Source organism: Atheta coriaria, unplaced genomic scaffold (genome assembly GCF_025399875.1).
Source record: "Atheta coriaria isolate IRGN ID8LTWV9N9 unplaced genomic scaffold, Caltech_Dcor_3.1 hic_scaffold_8_pilon, whole genome shotgun sequence".
Lineage (NCBI taxonomy): Eukaryota > Metazoa > Arthropoda > Insecta > Coleoptera > Staphylinidae > Dalotia > Dalotia coriaria.
In genome coordinates, this window is record NW_027045450.1 from 4,715,492 (window position 1) to 4,732,463 (window position 16,972).

At 35.1% G+C, this 16,972-nt stretch overlaps 5 protein-coding genes and 1 long non-coding RNA gene across 8 annotated transcripts in view; 3 read left to right on the forward strand and 3 right to left on the reverse strand.

Moving 5' to 3' along the window:
* Positions 1 to 16,972, forward strand: part of LOC135797404 (xaa-Pro dipeptidase-like) — a 166,424-nt gene that overhangs the window by 140,491 nt on the left and 8,961 nt on the right. The gene's annotated exons all lie outside the window — the stretch shown is intronic.
* On the forward strand, positions 678 to 1,477 carry LOC135797515 (uncharacterized). Its single transcript, XR_010549568.1, has 3 exons — positions 678 to 858; positions 922 to 1,011; positions 1,084 to 1,477. It is a non-coding gene; the product is annotated as an uncharacterized lncRNA (long non-coding RNA).
* Positions 1,631 to 5,307, reverse strand: LOC135797398 (uncharacterized). The gene is made up of 4 exons (XM_065309760.1): positions 5,059 to 5,307; positions 3,596 to 5,002; positions 3,089 to 3,199; positions 1,631 to 3,033 (listed from the first exon to the last, which is right to left on the reverse strand). Exons 1-4 carry the CDS (start codon positions 5,120 to 5,122, stop codon positions 1,694 to 1,696), a joined length of 2,922 nt encoding a protein of 973 aa, XP_065165832.1. The 5' UTR covers positions 5,123 to 5,307; the 3' UTR covers positions 1,631 to 1,693.
* LOC135797198 (facilitated trehalose transporter Tret1-like) lies at positions 5,681 to 7,571 on the forward strand. Its single transcript, XM_065309436.1, has 2 exons — positions 5,681 to 5,847; positions 5,910 to 7,571. The coding sequence occupies exons 1-2, from the start codon at positions 5,784 to 5,786 to the stop codon at positions 7,256 to 7,258; spliced, it is 1,413 nt and encodes a 470-aa protein (XP_065165508.1). The 5' UTR covers positions 5,681 to 5,783; the 3' UTR covers positions 7,259 to 7,571.
* Positions 8,262 to 11,382, reverse strand: LOC135797197 (frizzled-4-like). Its single transcript, XM_065309435.1, has 4 exons — positions 10,795 to 11,382; positions 9,553 to 10,177; positions 9,327 to 9,493; positions 8,262 to 9,254 (listed from the first exon to the last, which is right to left on the reverse strand). Exons 1-4 carry the CDS (start codon positions 11,159 to 11,161, stop codon positions 8,542 to 8,544), a joined length of 1,872 nt encoding a protein of 623 aa, XP_065165507.1. The 5' UTR covers positions 11,162 to 11,382; the 3' UTR covers positions 8,262 to 8,541.
* LOC135797399 (protein O-mannosyl-transferase TMTC1-like) lies at positions 14,138 to 16,876 on the reverse strand. Its single transcript, XM_065309761.1, has 10 exons — positions 16,345 to 16,876; positions 16,103 to 16,280; positions 15,969 to 16,042; positions 15,774 to 15,905; positions 15,651 to 15,720; positions 15,494 to 15,597; positions 14,805 to 15,428; positions 14,603 to 14,746; positions 14,343 to 14,545; positions 14,138 to 14,277 (listed from the first exon to the last, which is right to left on the reverse strand). The coding sequence occupies exons 1-10, from the start codon at positions 16,650 to 16,652 to the stop codon at positions 14,138 to 14,140; spliced, it is 1,977 nt and encodes a 658-aa protein (XP_065165833.1). The 5' UTR covers positions 16,653 to 16,876.

The following is a 16,972-nucleotide window of genomic DNA, read 5'->3' on the forward strand; positions in this document are numbered from 1 at the left end:
TAGTCTTCCATAAAGGGGGAAATTTTTCAGTCTCAGGGTCAGCGTCAGGTTTAGAGCAGACGCAGTCTTTGAGCCCGAGAGCGTTTAGTATCATCCACTCTCCAGGGGATTTGTTTCCCCCTGAATGGAGAAGTAAAACGATAAATAAAACATTGAAGCGGAGCGAAATTTAGAAAATGGGTGGAATGATGAAGTTGACATGAATCAGTATATGTCAATTGTAAGTGTATGTATGTTCCCATTATACTACGAAACCTTTTTATGGATTTTGATAAAATTTTCAGACAATGATCAGAATAGGTCAATAGATAATATTGTAAAGTTTGGTATCAAAATTATACTTGGAAAGGTGTGAAATAAGGGTTTAAAGTTAATATGCTGATTTAGTCATAGTTTTAGTTATATAATTCAAACCTAGATGGCGCTTTACGTCATTATTGGAAACTACTTTTACTAAAATCAAGATAAAACAATTTCTGATAAAAATAGTAATGTATAAATTAAATTCTAATCATTTTCCAAGAAATAACATTATGATATGATTAAATATTATTACAACTATAATTTGTTGCAATAAAAATAAAATTACGTTACAACAACAAACAACAAACCGGAAATTAATTAAACTATTATAAATTTAACTTTTGTATGCAAATAAAAACCATGTTTCGAGTCGACCTAGATTCATTTATTCATATTAACTGTAAACAGTAAAAATGTTGAAAAAACTGATTTATTTTGTTATCTTGAGTGTGCTGATAAGTGAAAGTTATGCAGCCGTTGATGGTCGTTGCGAGTGTGCAGGATTACGATGTGTTTGCTGCGTAGAATTTCCTTTTAATAACATGACACAAAGAGGTAAATCAAAATTAATTAATTAATCAATCAAATACTTTAAAATTAAAATTTTGTTGTATATAGCATGTGTCAATATTGATTACAACCTTGAAGAACTAAAACTGACAATTCAGTTACTCTTCAATAATGAGAACGTCATAACGCGTGTAGTTGGTAAGTTGTTACTCATAAAAATAGGTTAAGTATCATAACCTAACTTAAAACCTATTTCTGATAATATTCCAGGACCGGATTCATTTCCTTTATGTGCCCCGGTACCTTCCACCCCGATAAACTTATGTTTGACAGCTCGTAGAGTCCAATTGAAGCCTACATCAGCGAAAGTATGTCTGACATTCAGTGTACGCGCTGGCCCTTTGACCTTGACTTCTACACCGTTGCCATGCTTGACGTTTTCGGACGGACAAGTCGCTATATCACAGAATAAATAACTAGGCAAAATAAGTTTAATTATTAACAAAAATTGTTAAAACAGATAATTTTTCAGTCAATAGATAATAGTCGTATATTCTGGAATATCCAACATTTTTATTTTTATTGTAGTTTTACTGGCTGTCTTTATATGCGATATAGCGTCACACATTTGTAAACATTAAAATAATAGATTTCTACAAAATGATGCTTATTGATATAACAAAATTAAAAACGCGTTTATCCTTCACAAGGCATAGTTATTAAACAATAATTAATTGATGAAATCATTAATAATTAGATTCAACACATTGTATATTTGCTCCACCCTAAAAAGGAGGAGCTTAAATAATTCCCCAACAATAATTTCCACTTAAAATCAATTATTTTTTATTATTTACACTTTAACTACAATTACAATCAATTATTGTTTAAATCCTTGCTGAATTTCTTCCAAAGTCTTCCCTTTAGTTTCCGGAACAACACAATAACTAATCCCTATACTCCCCGCCGTACAAATCGCCAAAAACAAAAACGCTGCATACAACCCAACCACACTCAAACAAACCGCAAACACCTCCGCTGATGAAGCAATACATATTCCAAAAAATACATTCATAACCACAAATGCTTTACTCTTCACACTTGATGAAAACAATTCACCCAACATTAAAGTAGGAACCAGTCCCAATCCAATAGCATAAACCAACACATAAGTCACCATTGATATCAACGGAAACACTTTAAATCCTTCCATGATTATTTCTGTTTCATCCTGTATATAAAAGAAAGCTGCTTGTATGAATAACACTAGAGTGCATCCAGTACAACTGATCAACATTGCTTTTCTACGTCCAAGATAATCCAAAACAAAAGAAGCGAAAAATGTGCAGATGAATAAAATCCCAGTGAAAACAATGGCGGACATGCTAGGAGATAGATCACTTCCGGATTCGATGAATATTGTTTGTGAATAATAAGAAAACGCAGATATTCCTGAGAATTGTTGTGAGGCTCTGATGAGTATTCCAATCAAACAAGCTTTTCGATTGGATGATATCTTTATGAGGTCATAGTACCGCCCTGTTTCTGACATTTGACGTTGGACATCACTGGTGAGTTGTATAAGCTCCTCCTCTACATAGGTGGCGCTTGTATTACGTAACCATTGAAGGGAGGAGCGTGCATCATCAACTCTTCCTTTCATCAGTAAATAATACGGTGTTTCTTTGATGAAGAAATAATTTAAAATAAACACCAATGGAAGTAGTAAACATACGTATGCTGTGTTGGCTATGGATAGATATGATCCTATTATATTCATTAGGAACTGTCCGAAGAAGATGGATAAAGAGATGCAGTTTCCCCATGTGCCACGTACAGATGGCGTTGTTATTTCGGTGACGTAGCATGGGATTGTTGAGAAGACGCAGGAGTCACCAATGCCGTTGAATACACGTGCTGCGTAGTAAATGTAGAGGGGGCGTGGGAGGTACTCGGAGGCGGGGCTTGTTGTTGCATTAGCTGCTATTATTATTAGTAGCCAGTAGATGGTGTATGATAGTGTCACGCTTAATATTGCAGGACGTCTTCCAATCCAGTCTATTAATTTACCGACTAATGGACTTGCTATTATTGTTGTCAAAGGTGGGATTATTGATAAGTAGGTGGCTTCTTCCATGGACACGCCTTGTTGGCGGAGGATTGGTATGAATGGAGATGTCCATGCTAGGCACTGACCAGTTGATATTGTATTTAAACAAACTAAAATTTAAAATTTAAAAATTAAAAAAAAAACAAATAAAATTTATTTACTTACCTATTAATATTGAGTATACTTGCCGCCATTGTTTACCATTTTGATGGTAAGTAACATCAACGACCATTTTGTATTCTATTAAACTAATTCTGCTTTCAGTTGGGTCACGTATTTATTGAATAGTCAAGAAGAAAATTTTTATTCATTCAAGTCATGGTGTCAAGAGGTAACAATTAAATATGTTGAAGTGTTTAACACTTATCACAGACGCGACGTTATCACTGAATCAACTGAAAGGTATAGGAGAAGTACAAACTCACTGTGGATGCTGGAAATTTGCAAATAAACAGCCAAAAATGCTTAAAATGTTAAAATATGAGAAAGTAACGAATTCACACAGCAAACAAGGTCAAAAAACTGTCATATCTGTAATTTTGGTACATATTGTTTAATTAGCAGTACTTTAGATAATAATATATACAATGTAGACTCATTTACAATGTGATAATTAATGTTTACTTAAATATTGTGTTATATTTCTTTAATTACATGAAGACACATTCATTCAATGGAATACTGACAACGTTGGTTGCCTATAGTAAAAAGCATATGTAAAATTTACATTTTTACACTTTTTACTTTTTAAAACCTTGTTGAATCTCTTCCAAAGTTTTCCCTTTTGTTTCCGGTACAAATAATAACTTACACCTATACCTCCCATCGTACAAATTGCCAAAAACAAAAACGCTGCATACAATCCAGCAGTACTCAAACAAACAGCAAAAATCTGTGCTGAAGACGCCATTGATATACCAAAAGACATATTCATAACCACAAAAGCTTTGCTTTTCACACTGGATGAAAATAATTCACCCAGTATCAAAGTAGGTACTAATCCTAGTCCTATCGCATAAAAGAACACATAAGTCACCATTGATATCAAAGGAAACACTTGGAATCCTTCCATGATTATTTCCGTCTCATCCTGTATATAAAAGAAACCTGATTGTATGAATAACACTAAACTGCATCCCGCACAACTGATCAACATAGCTCTTCTACGTCCAAGTATATCCAAAACAAAGGAAGCCAAAAATGTGCATATGAACAAAATGGCGGTGAAAACAATGGCGGACATGCTAGGTGATAGATCACTTCCGGATTCTATGAATATTGTTTGTGAATAGTAAGAAAAAGCAGATATTCCTGATAATTGCTGGACTGCTCTGATGACTATACCTATTAAACAAGCTTTTCTATTGGATTTTATTTTTATGAGGTCATAATACCGCCCTGTTTCTGACATTTGACGTTGGACATCACTGGTGAGTTTTATAAGCTCCTCCTCGACATGGGCGGGGCTTTTAGCACCACGTAACCATTGAAGGGAGGAGCGTGCATCATCAACTCTTCCTTTCATCAATAAATAATACGGTGATTCTTTGATAAACATAAAATTTACCAGAAAAACCACTGGAAGAAGTAAACAAACATATGCTGTGTTTACTATGGACAGGTAAGCACCAATTAAGTTGATTAGGAATTGTCCGAATAAAATTGATAAAGAGATGCAGTTGCCCCATGTTCCTCTCACTGCAGGCGTGGCTATCTCAGTGACATAACCTGGAATTGTTGTGAAGACACAGGCGTCACCTATGCCAGTGAATACACGTGCTGCGTAGTAAATGTAGATTTGTGGGAGGTACCCAGGGGCGGGGCTTATTGTTATATTATTTGCTAATATAATTAAAAGCCAGGCGATAGTGTATGATAGTGTTACACTTAACACAGCACGACGTCGTCCGATCCAATCGATTAATTTACCAACGAAGGGACTTACACAGATTGATGTCAAAGGCGGTATTACTGTCAAATAGGAGGCTTCGGTCATAGACACGCCTTCCTGTTGTAGTAAGGGGATTGAAGGTGATGTCCATGATAATAATAAACCAGTTGTAATTGAATTTAAACAAACTGCAATCAAATTAATACAAAATATTGTTTTTAATTTAAGAAAAATAATTATTTACCTGTTATTATTGAATATATTTGACGCCATTGTGTTCCGCCATCTTGTTTTACACTAACATCCATTTTATATTTTAATTAAACTACCGAAGAAAGTTTTTATTTACTTCTTGTATTTTTAAGTTTAATTCAAGTCATCGTGTCAAGAGGTAATGGTAATTCATTCAACACTTATCATTAGCAATGCGTCGTTATCACTGAATCAACTAAATCAACTAAGCAGAGTCGGAGATGTGAAGTAATACATCGGGAAGCTGTTAAAGTGCGAATGAACTCATGGAAACGCTGTTGAGATGCTAAATCATGATAAAATATTGTAATAAATTCACGAATTTAGATGATAAGCAAGGTCAAAGATCTTAAAGCTTTATTTTTATACAGTATGTTTAATAAAACATATATATTAATTAAATATTATTTGTTTATAATAATTATTGATTAAATAAGTCAGGAAATTAAAATATTTTGTTTAAAAGTGTTAGTTTAAATGTTTTTGTGGAATATAATTAATTTTTTACTAAATTTTGCAAACGAATGATTTATAGACTTGTTATGGATGATAACAGTGATAAGAACACATGAATTTATCACAAATTCTCACATGTTTAGTATGGTTTACAGCAGTGCTAAGTAAATTATGTGATTAAACCAGAATCTTCAAAATTAATTTATTATAATTTAATACAAATGAGTTTAATTAATTTTATTACAAATAAACAAATAAAAAATGGCTGTTGAACATAGATCCACTGATAGTAAACAATGGCGGCAGATTTATACAATATTCACAGGTAATAACCTTTAAATAATAATTTTTTAATTTTAAAATCAAATTTATTTAAATTTTACTTAGTTTCTTTAAATACAATTACAACCGGTCAATTTATGTCATGGCCATCACCTACAATCCCAATTCTCCGCCAACAAGGCGTGTCAATGGAAGAAGCCACCTACTTAACAATAATTCCACCTGTGACAGCCATTATTGCAAGTCCATTAGTTGGTAAATTAATAGACTGGATCGGAAGACGTCCTGCAATTTTAAGTGTGACAATATCATACTGCATCTGTTGGATACTTATTGCATTAGCTGCTAATACAACAATATCAACAACAGACTTCACCTTCTGGTACCTCCCACGCCCCCTCTACATCTACTACACAGCACGTGTATTCAACGGAATAGGTGACGCCTGTGTCTTCACGACAATCCCATGTTACGTCACTGAAATATCCACGCCATCTATTAGAGGAACATGGGGAACCAGTGTTGCATTTTCAATCTTCATCGGACAGTTCTTAGCTAATATCATAGGAGCATATCTCTCAATTGCCCACACAGCATACTTAAGTCTACTTATCCCAGTAATGTTTCTTTTAAATTATTATTTCATCAAAGAAACACCGTATTATTTATTGATGAAAGGAAGAGTTGATGATGCACGCTCCTCCCTTCAATGGTTACGAAATACTAGCGCCACCTATGTAGAGGAGGAGCTTACACAACTCAATAATGACGTCCAACGTCAACTGTCAGAACCTGGACGTTATTATGACCTCATAAAAATATCATCCAACCGAAAAGCTTGTTTGATTGGAATACTCACCAGAGCATGCCAACAATTTTCCGGAATAAACGCTTTTACAGTCTATGCGCAGACAATATTCATGGAATCCGGAAGTGATCTATCTCCAAGCATGTCCGCCATTGTATTCACAGGCATTTTACTTATATGCACATTTGTTACATCTTTTATTTTGGATATTCTTGGACGTAGGAGAGCTATGTTGATCAGTTGTACCGGAAGCAGTGTAGTTTTATTCATACAAACAGCATTCTTTTATATACAGGATGAAACAGATATAACCTTAAATGGATTTCAAATGTTTCCGTTGATATCAATGGTTATATTCGTGATATTCTATTCAATTGGATTGGGACTGGTTCCTACTTCAATTTTAGGTGAATTGTTTTCATCCAGTGTGAAGAGTAAAGCATTTGTGGTTATGAATATATTTTATGGATTTTCCATGGCGTCTTCTGCGATGGTTTTTGCGTTTTGTTTGGATATAGCTGGGTTATACGCTGCGTTTTTGTGTGTAGCTATTTGTAGTGCGATAAGTATCCTGATAAGTTATTGGTTTGTACCGGAAACCAAAGGGAAAACTCTTGAAGAGATTCAGCAGAGTTTTAAGAAATAATTGTTATTAAATCTTTTATTTTATTTTTTTTAATTATTAAAATTTTATACACGTGGACACGTGGTTGTCACTAAAAATATCTTACTTACTCGTACTTATCGTAGTAAATAATTGTTATTGTAGAATAGTTGCGCTGATAACTGAAAATACTCCAATTAGTTTTGTTTTTGAAATTTTTTATGTTTGCAATTATTATAAGAAACCGACGCATTGTTATTGATCAATCAGTGACTAACTTCTATTTATACAAACAACACTTTAAACTGAATTCACAGTTTTTGTCATTCAAATAAAAATGAGATTTTTTATCATGGTTGCTTTATTAGCAAGTTTCGCAGCTGCTACAGACCACAGTGAGTAAATAAACGAAATTAATCGTGAATATGTTTTGTTTAACAATGTTTATTCAGCTTATCTACATAAAATTCGTCTGAGAGCAAATGAACCAAGCAGGCAAGATATGATCGAAAATCTGTGCAAGATGATTGAGCAGTACAAAGTTTTGGTTAGGTTTGTTCCAGCTGGTATGTTATGCATTGTATTGATGTGTTATTTCAGTAGGTTTATTTTATTTTTTTGTTGTAGAGTTGAATTTCTTTGGATATTTATATTGTGTGGTGGATGCCATGCGTGCTGGGTGCAGTTATGTGAATGGCACAAGGGTCTCATTTCCAGAGACTTGTAAAACAACAATTATTAACTATCTAGATAGTTTGCCATAGAATAAGTTATTTACAAGGATAAAAAATAGATAAGTTGTAAGTAAGTTGTTCTTTAAATAACGTTTTGTCTAGATTTTTGTTAAATCAGTTCAAAAACTGTCGCAAAATCAATATTTTTGAAACAAAGTTAGTTACAACATTTATAACTCAAGAATGGCTGGACAGATTTTGATAATTTATGATTTTTTAAAATTAAAATATTAAAAATTATGGCTTAAAGAGTGTTAAATAAGGGATGAAAGAGTTGCGAGCAAAATTTAGTTAGAAATAAAACATAAACGTTCTAAAAAATAAGAAAATGACATTTATTCATCGTATAAATAAACATAAATCATAAATTAAAGCAATGGCACCGATCATAACACTATACACTAAAATAGTAATACATAATTCCGAATAACTCCAAGCGAGGATGCATTTGTTTCCTTATATATACTCTACCCTCCTCACAACATTCATCCCACTAATGTCTATCAACTCTTTTGTCTCTCCGTTTTCTAAATAAATAATCAGGTTTCTGTGTATGTCTATAATTACATTGTTCTCTTTTTACTTTTAGTTTTAATTCCTCCTGTGATAGTAATCCCTCCGTCGATTGCTCTGCCTACTCCCCGCAGTTGTACTCAGTGTAGTACTTAAAGAAGTACTTAATGTTCGATTGTGGCTTTGACTCCGTCCTACAGGCGTCGCCACTGACGATGCACGTACTTGCAGTGCCATCTGTTGCCCTGCCCCGTGTATATTAGGCATATTGGTGTTTGTCAGTGGGAGTTGCTTCTGAAGGCGTTTCGGCATTACGCGTTGTAATGTTGTCCGCCATGCAACGACACTCTTTGAAGACCACAGCCAGAATACACTTGATACACCGATGAATAGTGACATTAAATGCTTCAGGAGGAAGATTGATAGTTGTGCACGTGTTTTGCCATTATTCAGGCCATCTGGTGTGACTTGTAGGAACAAACGGTGGTTGTATTCGTAACATAGGCAACCAAGAACAGACGCCATTGGAATAACATACACACAAGCAAGAGCACCCAATAAATCACTGTCTTTGTTCTTTTCTGAACGTCGTGAGTGGGCGGAGTGCAATGTAAGCGGAGTCAGAGGCGTGGTTAAGGCGGATATAGGGGCGGGAATTGGCAAGGGGCGTGTTAGAATCTTATAACAACCGATGAAAAGCACTTTTATGCCTAGAAACAAGTAGAAAGCTTGTGGAACGAGCCCAAAATACAGAAGAGACGAAAGCGAACGATTCCCAACGTTACAAACGCCTGAAAATTATAAAAACCAAAGATTATCATAAATAATAATATAATAACAAATTGCTAATGAGATTTGTTTACCTGTAAGTTCATCCGAATCAATTTTGTTCAATAAAATAACAAAAACAGTCTGGATCGCTGGTACACCCCAAGCAAACACGTGTAGAAGCGTTGATACATTACGCATGCGTTCAGTGGACCAATCAAATGCCGCTTTTGATAACCACCAAATACATAAAGCCACCCACCTTTAAAAAACAAAAAAAAATTACTTCAAACATATTAAAAACAAAAAACATCTTCTTACCATGCATTCGCAGCCATTCCAAAATAATAAATCAAAAAGAACACCAGCGTGCACTTTGCATTCCCAGTTATTCCACTATCCTGTACAACCACATAATCACCGCCTCCGACATCTTCAAGTTCTTCACTCAGTTGATACCTGCAACCGATTGAATACCTCCCAGCAACTATACGGATCATCCATCCCGTCGCAACGCAGCAGTAACATAACGCCAGCGCCATCAAAGGACGAATGCGGACCCTGCCGCCTCCAATACACAAAGTGATAGCTGACGCCAGGCTGAAAACTAAGCAGATGACCGCCCAGACTGTCACCCACACCTCTGCGAATTTTTTATCAGCAGCGTCAAAGAGCAAGGAGCTGTCACAGATTGCAATGCAGCCGCCGCCATTATTGGTTGGCATCAGAGGTCTACCGATGACTTCTCGGAGATTGACGTAACCATCTTTACATTGTTGTTGATTGGTTGTCATCCAGTGTGGTTTTGTCATGGTTACGTCTTCCTTGGGGTCAGTTTCTGGGGGTTTGGAACCCCCTCCAGGGCCTTCCATACACATATGCTCGTGGTTGTTTTCTTTTGGGAAACGGGAGCAGTTTAGGGCGTCAGGCCAACCGAAACCAAAACCTGGAAGATCACAATAGGTAAATTAAAATTGTCAAAATTTAATAAATTGGTTGTAAATAAAAGATAATTAAGGTTTAAATAATTTAATAGCAGAGTTTTTATTGTTTTTAGTTGAATTTTGAAGTAATATTTTTGTGTTGAGGTAGAAATTTGATAATATTACAGTAATGTTCGAATTTGAATAAACAAATTTATGTATTGCGTGGAGCTAATGAAATTGCGCATGTTTTGACGTGATGCCCAAACATCCTTACTATTTAGTTCACTCCTTCCGGCTGTTTGAAGTGCGGGTTTATATTTAGACGCCAGCAAACAGAGTTTAACTTTTATTGGAAACATGCAAATAAAATATTACTTCTTATTTAAACGTGGTATTAAAATAACAATGATTAAATCGAGTAAAAACCTCTGTTCAGAAATTATAATTCCCTTGTTATTGAGTAAAAACCACTGAAGGAAAGAATAAAAAACGTAATTTTTTCAAAATTTCACAAAATGTCTAAATTTTAGAAAAAGTTCCATGTTATCAAAATATTTCCCGAAAAAAAATCAAAATCTCATTTTTCTGCTAAATTTAACAAAACTCAAACAATTTCTACAAAATAAAAATAACAAACCTTCAAGAACAGGAAAACACAACCGCTTAACATTCTCGCAGAGGGACCGACATGGCCCAATCGGCGTGGGCACCTTTTCGGTACACATCGGCGCGTAGATGCTGCATAAGAAAAGCTTCAGCTGCGCGCTGCATCCGTACTCAATCAGAGGGTTGAAAGACTTCAAGATATATTCAGCTTCCTGCTGCAGTTCATTCCCTCCCAAATTGGGCATTCGCGTCGAGTTGTATCCGAGATTCTGGCAGAGTTCAATCCGAATCGGTTCACATTGTCTCGAAGTGGTCGCCGGGGACGGGACCGCAACAACCAAACACCAACACGCACACAACACCAATAACCAAATGTTATTATAATATAATCTGGTCATGGCGATAATGATGGTAATACCAAAATACACTGGATAATAACAATCACATTTTTACTTTTGATTTAAAAAGGTAATTTAAGTTGATTCTGCGCGTGTGGAGATGAGGCAGTGAGTCAGGTTCAACAACACGAGCACAACTGACTTGTTACTCAAGTCCAAAAGTTCTCTCCTCTTCTACCTCCACCTCGCACTGTGCTTTGGGCCACACTGACGCTGAGATGTGGTATTCTGTTGTGTTGCGCTTGCCGGCAACAGCAACTGGTATGTGGAATGGCTTGTTAGCGTCGTGTTGCTTCTTTTGCGTCCGTTACCCCTCCGGGTCCCCTCGGTAAGCTCGGTGCTTGTATGCATGCAGTTGTGTGTGCTTTCTTTTCACGCTGCACAACGATCGTCGACCGTGGCTCACAACTCGCACTCACTCCACATGTTCCTCTTTTTTTTCTTTCTTGTTGTTGGGTGTATGTGTGTGAGGTTGTGCTTGGGCCACGAGCAGCTTTGCATCGGAATGCATAATACACCTCGTCTTGTGGCTAACGAGACTCCAACGAGCTTTCCAGCCGCACGACTTCGACATCTTCACGACAACCACGAGGAATGCAGCGCGAAGAGTTATAACTTGGAAATATTCAAAAAAATTGATAAATGTTTGGAAAAAATTTCAATTTATTACTATGCAGGTTGAATTGTGACTAAAAGTTTACAAATATTCAAGAATTTTAAAGTTTTTTGTATTTTGGAAAATTTTTGTGAAATATTTTTTGAAATTAGTCATGCAGGGCATTAAATTGAAGATAATTGAATTATCTATAAGTCTAGATAATAAAAGTTCATCAATATGCCAGGAATAGCTAATTATTAGAAGGTAAAGTTGATAATTTGTGGCAAATTTTATTAATTTTCAGTTTTTTTTAATTTTGGGGAAATTTTTAGTTTTTATAGACACAATTTTATATAATTTTGCAGATAATTGAATTATCCAACAATTATTATAAATATTATTGCTTTACTTAACCTAATTCTCAAATTATATAGTTTTTAAATCAAAATTTAACCTAAAAACAAGTTTTTTTAGTTTTTGCTTAATTTTGACCGAAAAAAGCTCAAATAATTTACAAATCAATCAAAATATGAATGATTTTAAATTGATCTCTTGATTAATTAAACAATTATGATTGTAGCAATGTTAATTTGATTATCAAACTTAAGTAAATTGATTTTTCGCTCAATTTTTTGATTAATCACAAAATTAAAATTTCAACTCTCCAACTCTTGCGCGATGTGTGCATAATGTATAATGTGAATGTTAATTTTAGCCCCGAATGTTTATTTATTTCTCCCATGTTCTGGCCGATGATTACGCTAGGGCTTCCCGTGTTCGCGCCGGTGTTTGTATAAAACGCATCGTAATGTATGCTAACAATGTGTAAACAACGCGCGTTTAACACTTTCGACGCGTTCTCAACACGCTCTCGAGGGACGGCCGAAGAGACGCCAGCAAACTCGTTTGGAAGCTGCGCATACTCAATTTTTTTCGTTTTCGATCATTTACCATACGTACACGGCGGCCATTCGGTGTGGTGTGGTGGTGAGGAGATGGAGGAGACACACGCACACGCTCGTTTTTTACCTGCTTAAACGCTTCGATTCTTCAATTCTTCACGTTCTTAACAAGGCTGTACATTCCGCCGACGAGGTGTCCCACGACGAGCGAGGGACTATAGTATATGCTACTCGTATGGGTTGGGCGGAGCGGGCAGGCGAGACTCAGCTGGGGACTTAAGTCATGTTTGCTTAGCTGTTCAGTCTGCAACAGTGCGTCCCATTATGGATATTCCATTTGAATGCATTCGATTCTAGTCGGTTCCAGTTGGTTTGAACCGTGTTTGCGGTCAAGGCAGGTATAAAGTGAATAATTTTGTATGACGCCATCTTACGAGGGAAATTTAAGGTAATCTGAATGGAATTATGATTTTTTTTACTTAAACCGGTTTAACTCGAGATAAAATAAACATAATAAAACTAAACTATGGGATTAGGTTGTCAATTAAATTATCCTTCGAATGACATATGTTTAAAAGGAATTGATAAAGTGGAAGTTGTTTAATTTTGAGTTTAAGGTTGACTTATTAATAATTTAAAAGTAATTACACGAAAATTATGAAATAAAATTGATTTATAACATTAAATATACGAAATTCTTGAAAGTTGTGCTTAAAAACCAATCAATCACTTCAGCAGACATTTGATTTTTTTAAGGATCAAATATTCAGATCTCCTCTTCAGTCCTCTCAGTCCTAGCGTGACCTGAAAAGAAGTGTAATCAAGTCCATCCGTTTAAAGTGTCCTTGATGCTCTCGCCTTGCAAGTGAAATTGAATGCACCTAACCTAAAAAAGAAACTAGGAGTTTTTCTAAGAGTTTATGCTAAATACGAACGCTTGACTTCGTTTTGATTACATTTCATCGACTCTATTCCATCAGCATTACGACAAGCTGCTTATGCAACCTCTCACACCCAAGATGACCTCATAATGTTAAAAGAAAAAAGTAATAACAAAACAATGTTTATATTTATTTACATAATAATATATATCATACATTGTACAACATAATAATTGCTTAAATATTTCATTTGATAATTATATATTTTAACATTTTTATTTTTATCATTCCTGGCAATTATTCGTCGCGATTGTAGCGTTTTCGAAATTATGTGAGGTGCGTTGATATCGAAACAAAAGCAAATCATGCGACATTTTAGTAGCGTCTATTATGTTACCATTAGCACTAGCGCCATCTGCTCCCCAGTAACCAGAATTATAGTCCAAAGCGTTTTTTTCTAGCTCAAAGCTGAGAAACCAACGTTGAAGATAAATATTCGGTTGGATTGCGCTGTCGCCACGTTTTAAGCGTTGCATTGCATGATATCTAGAGAAAAAGTAATTAATACGAACTGAAATACACGTTTTATAGATTATTACCTTGTAATTAATTGAAATAAACGTGATTGCATTCCTAGACGTCTCAAAATGGTCGCAGCGCCAGTGAAAGCTTCAAGTTTACAGTTGCACACAGAGAGGGCGCTGTTGTAGTACTTTAAAGCCAACATGTAGTTTCCTGTAATAATAAAATGTATTTTTTAAGGTTAAATGAGATTAGTTTACAAAAAATTGTTTACGAACCTTTTTGGTTGAGATAATCAGCATACATTATTGCATACTCTGCTTCAGTCGACTGCCGGACAATTATTTTTAATAAATCACTAATATTAGATTCGTTCATTAGTTTTAACTTCACAAGCTCTACATAACCTAGTGTAAAGTTGGGTGATATGACTATACACTTCTGAAGCATTTGTTCTGCTTCGTACGTTCGATTTTGTTTTCTATATAAGCAAACATAAAAATTAGCTGATAATTGAGGTTAAGTGGAGTTTTGTTACCTATACAATTGTCCTAGGTTATAATGTGCATTCAAATGTCCTTGATTGTACTTTATGGCTAACAAAAAATGTTTCTTAGCTTCATCGCCATTTTTAATCAGTGTGCCCAGATTATTATGAGCTGAAGCATATGTAGGCCATAACCTAAAATTAATTAATTTATTAATTCATGTTTTAATAATGTTTTTCTATTGTTATTAACCTGATAGCTGTATGATAATGCGCTTTGGCAAGATCCACTCTTCCTGAATCTCTTAGAAAGTTTGCAAAGTTGTAGTGCATTTTAGCGTTATGTGGCAATGTCCTTACGCCTGCTCTTAGTAAGGATTCTCTTGATTTCCAGTCTTTGTTTCTTGCAACGCATTGCAAACCATGGACAATTAGGAGAAATAATATTAAGGATAATAATGTCTGACGATGGCGCCCGGAAATACACCAAATATTTCTGAGTCCTTGGACCACTAACAGAATGAAACCCATGGAGGGAATATAAAGTACACGTTCTGCAAGGACAAATCCTGCGGTTGTTACTAGGTTACTCCCAGGCAGGAAAGGAATTACTAGGATTAAAAGACCTAACACTAATGTGGTATTTTCTGAATGTTTTGCTTCAGGGTCCTGGTTCAAAGATTTAGTTTTTGGTCCTGATGTTGTTCTTAATAATAAAGTTGAGATTAAAACAAAAATTAAAACTGTTAATAGATTGCGAAAATCTAAAAGTGAGGTTATTAAGGGTATGGATCCCATTTGCCAGTCGTGAGATAAGTGGGCGGGGCATAACAATAACCAAAAATTAAAGGATGCAATGTAGGAGAAAGTTAAGAATCTAAAACAGTTATAATGTTGTTATTATAATAAATATTGTTAATTATTTTAATTATAATTACTAACCTGACTTGAATTGAAGGATGAAACGCGGCAGGATTGTCTCCACGGGTAAATTTTGGCAATGAGCCACGCAAAAGGACTAGCCTCAAGATAATTAGCACAGAAAACTAAAACAGAATTAATTTATCTTTAGCAAACATAAAATTGTTACAAAACTTACTGTGAGGAATACGATGAATGTTTTCTTTATGTACGTGCTTTTTTCTTTGGTCCATCGTACGACCGAGGTCCTTAAAACAATAGTCATTAAACTTGAGTTTTAAAATTAAGCATTTTAACGCACTTTTTAAGATGCCATCTTTGATAGATGTCAAATATTAAATTTACTAAAAATATTGTTAAGCCTGTTTCCTTCGCAAGGATACTCAATCCTCCGAAAATAATACTTGTCCAAAGTCGACACTTTTTTGTTGAGCTGAAAAGTTTGGTTATGTTTAAAACAATTTTTTCAAATTTATTTAAAAATATTTTAACTTACTCGTGATACGTAAGCAGCGAAGCCAGAAAAAACACACAAGCTAGAACATCAGCACGTCCTACAATACCAGTAACCTAAAAAGGATAATAATTTAATATATTATATTAGGAAGAAAACACAGCAACCAAATTTACAGCTTCAGTATGTATCGGATGAACAGCAAACATTAACCCAGCTAATGTAGCAAATGGACTCGTCATCCTTGCAACTTTGACACATACTTTTGTAAACATAATTGTAGCCAGGACATGTAGGAATACATTTGTACCATGAAACCAAAATGGTTCTAATCCAACCATTAAATAATTAGCTCTAAAATAAACATTTTCACTTTTAATTCACAATAATTTTGTAATTATTTTAAATTATTTATTACCTAAATGTTAACGTTGTCAAAGGACGATATGATTTATGACTCCTCGAATCCATCATCGGCGTACCCCAAAAATCATCCCCAAACGCAGCCAGCATTCTCCTGGACGAAGCAACCACGTCCTTATTAAGGACAACAGCGGGCACATCATCATGAACAAATTCTCCACCAAGACCATTCATGTAACAAGCAGCAGCGAAGCTTCCTACTAGAATATACTGCGGCCAGGACGAAGGATATTTTAAACTATGTTTAGTTTCTATTTTGGTCACTCCGGTTGTCACCCCCAACGTAAACGCACGTTGTTTCATTGTGACGGTATTAATTTAACACTTTAAAAGACTATTTACTACATATTGCTTTCTATTTCGTTATTTTTGAAGGTAAATATGTTACATGTTTGTTATTTCAGGAAATATTTATGTGGTTTTTGATGAATTTGTGCGGAAAACACGTTTTGGGTCATTGTACGCGGCGCGGGGTGTTTTGTTCGAAGGTGCGAGGGTGGCACCCCGTTATCGACTGATCCTGCGCGTTCCTTCAACCCTGCCAGCATTAATATCCTTATTTTAGTACATGGAGCGACCTCTATTGACGAATTTTTCAACTTTAAATTAAAAACTTTAAAAGT

Coding starts and splice junctions, on each gene's coding strand:
- LOC135797198 (XM_065309436.1), top strand. CDS start 5,784: ATGGCTGTTGAACATAGATCCACTGATAGTAAACAATGGCGGCAGATT. Junction 5,848..5,909: donor GATTTATACAATATTCACAG/GTAATAACCTTT, acceptor AATTTTACTTAG/TTTCTTTAAATACAATTACA.
- LOC135797399 (XM_065309761.1), bottom strand. CDS start 16,652: ATGAAACAACGTGCGTTTACGTTGGGGGTGACAACCGGAGTGACCAAA. Junction 15,906..15,968: donor TCGCTGCTTACGTATCACGA/GTAAGTTAAAAT, acceptor CAAACTTTTCAG/CTCAACAAAAAAGTGTCGAC. Junction 14,747..14,804: donor CATTATCATACAGCTATCAG/GTTAATAACAAT, acceptor AATTAATTTTAG/GTTATGGCCTACATATGCTT.
- LOC135797197 (XM_065309435.1), bottom strand. CDS start 11,161: ATGACCAGATTATATTATAATAACATTTGGTTATTGGTGTTGTGTGCG. Junction 10,178..10,794: donor GTGTTTTCCTGTTCTTGAAG/GTTTGTTATTTT, acceptor GTGATCTTCCAG/GTTTTGGTTTCGGTTGGCCT. Junction 9,255..9,326: donor TGATTCGGATGAACTTACAG/GTAAACAAATCT, acceptor TATAATTTTCAG/GCGTTTGTAACGTTGGGAAT.
- LOC135797398 (XM_065309760.1), bottom strand. CDS start 5,122: ATGGATGTTAGTGTAAAACAAGATGGCGGAACACAATGGCGTCAAATA. Junction 3,200..3,595: donor AACGTTGTCAGTATTCCATT/GAATGAATGTGT, acceptor CTATTCAATAAA/TACGTGACCCAACTGAAAGC. Junction 3,034..3,088: donor AGTATACTCAATATTAATAG/GTAAGTAAATAA, acceptor TTTAAATTTTAG/TTTGTTTAAATACAATATCA.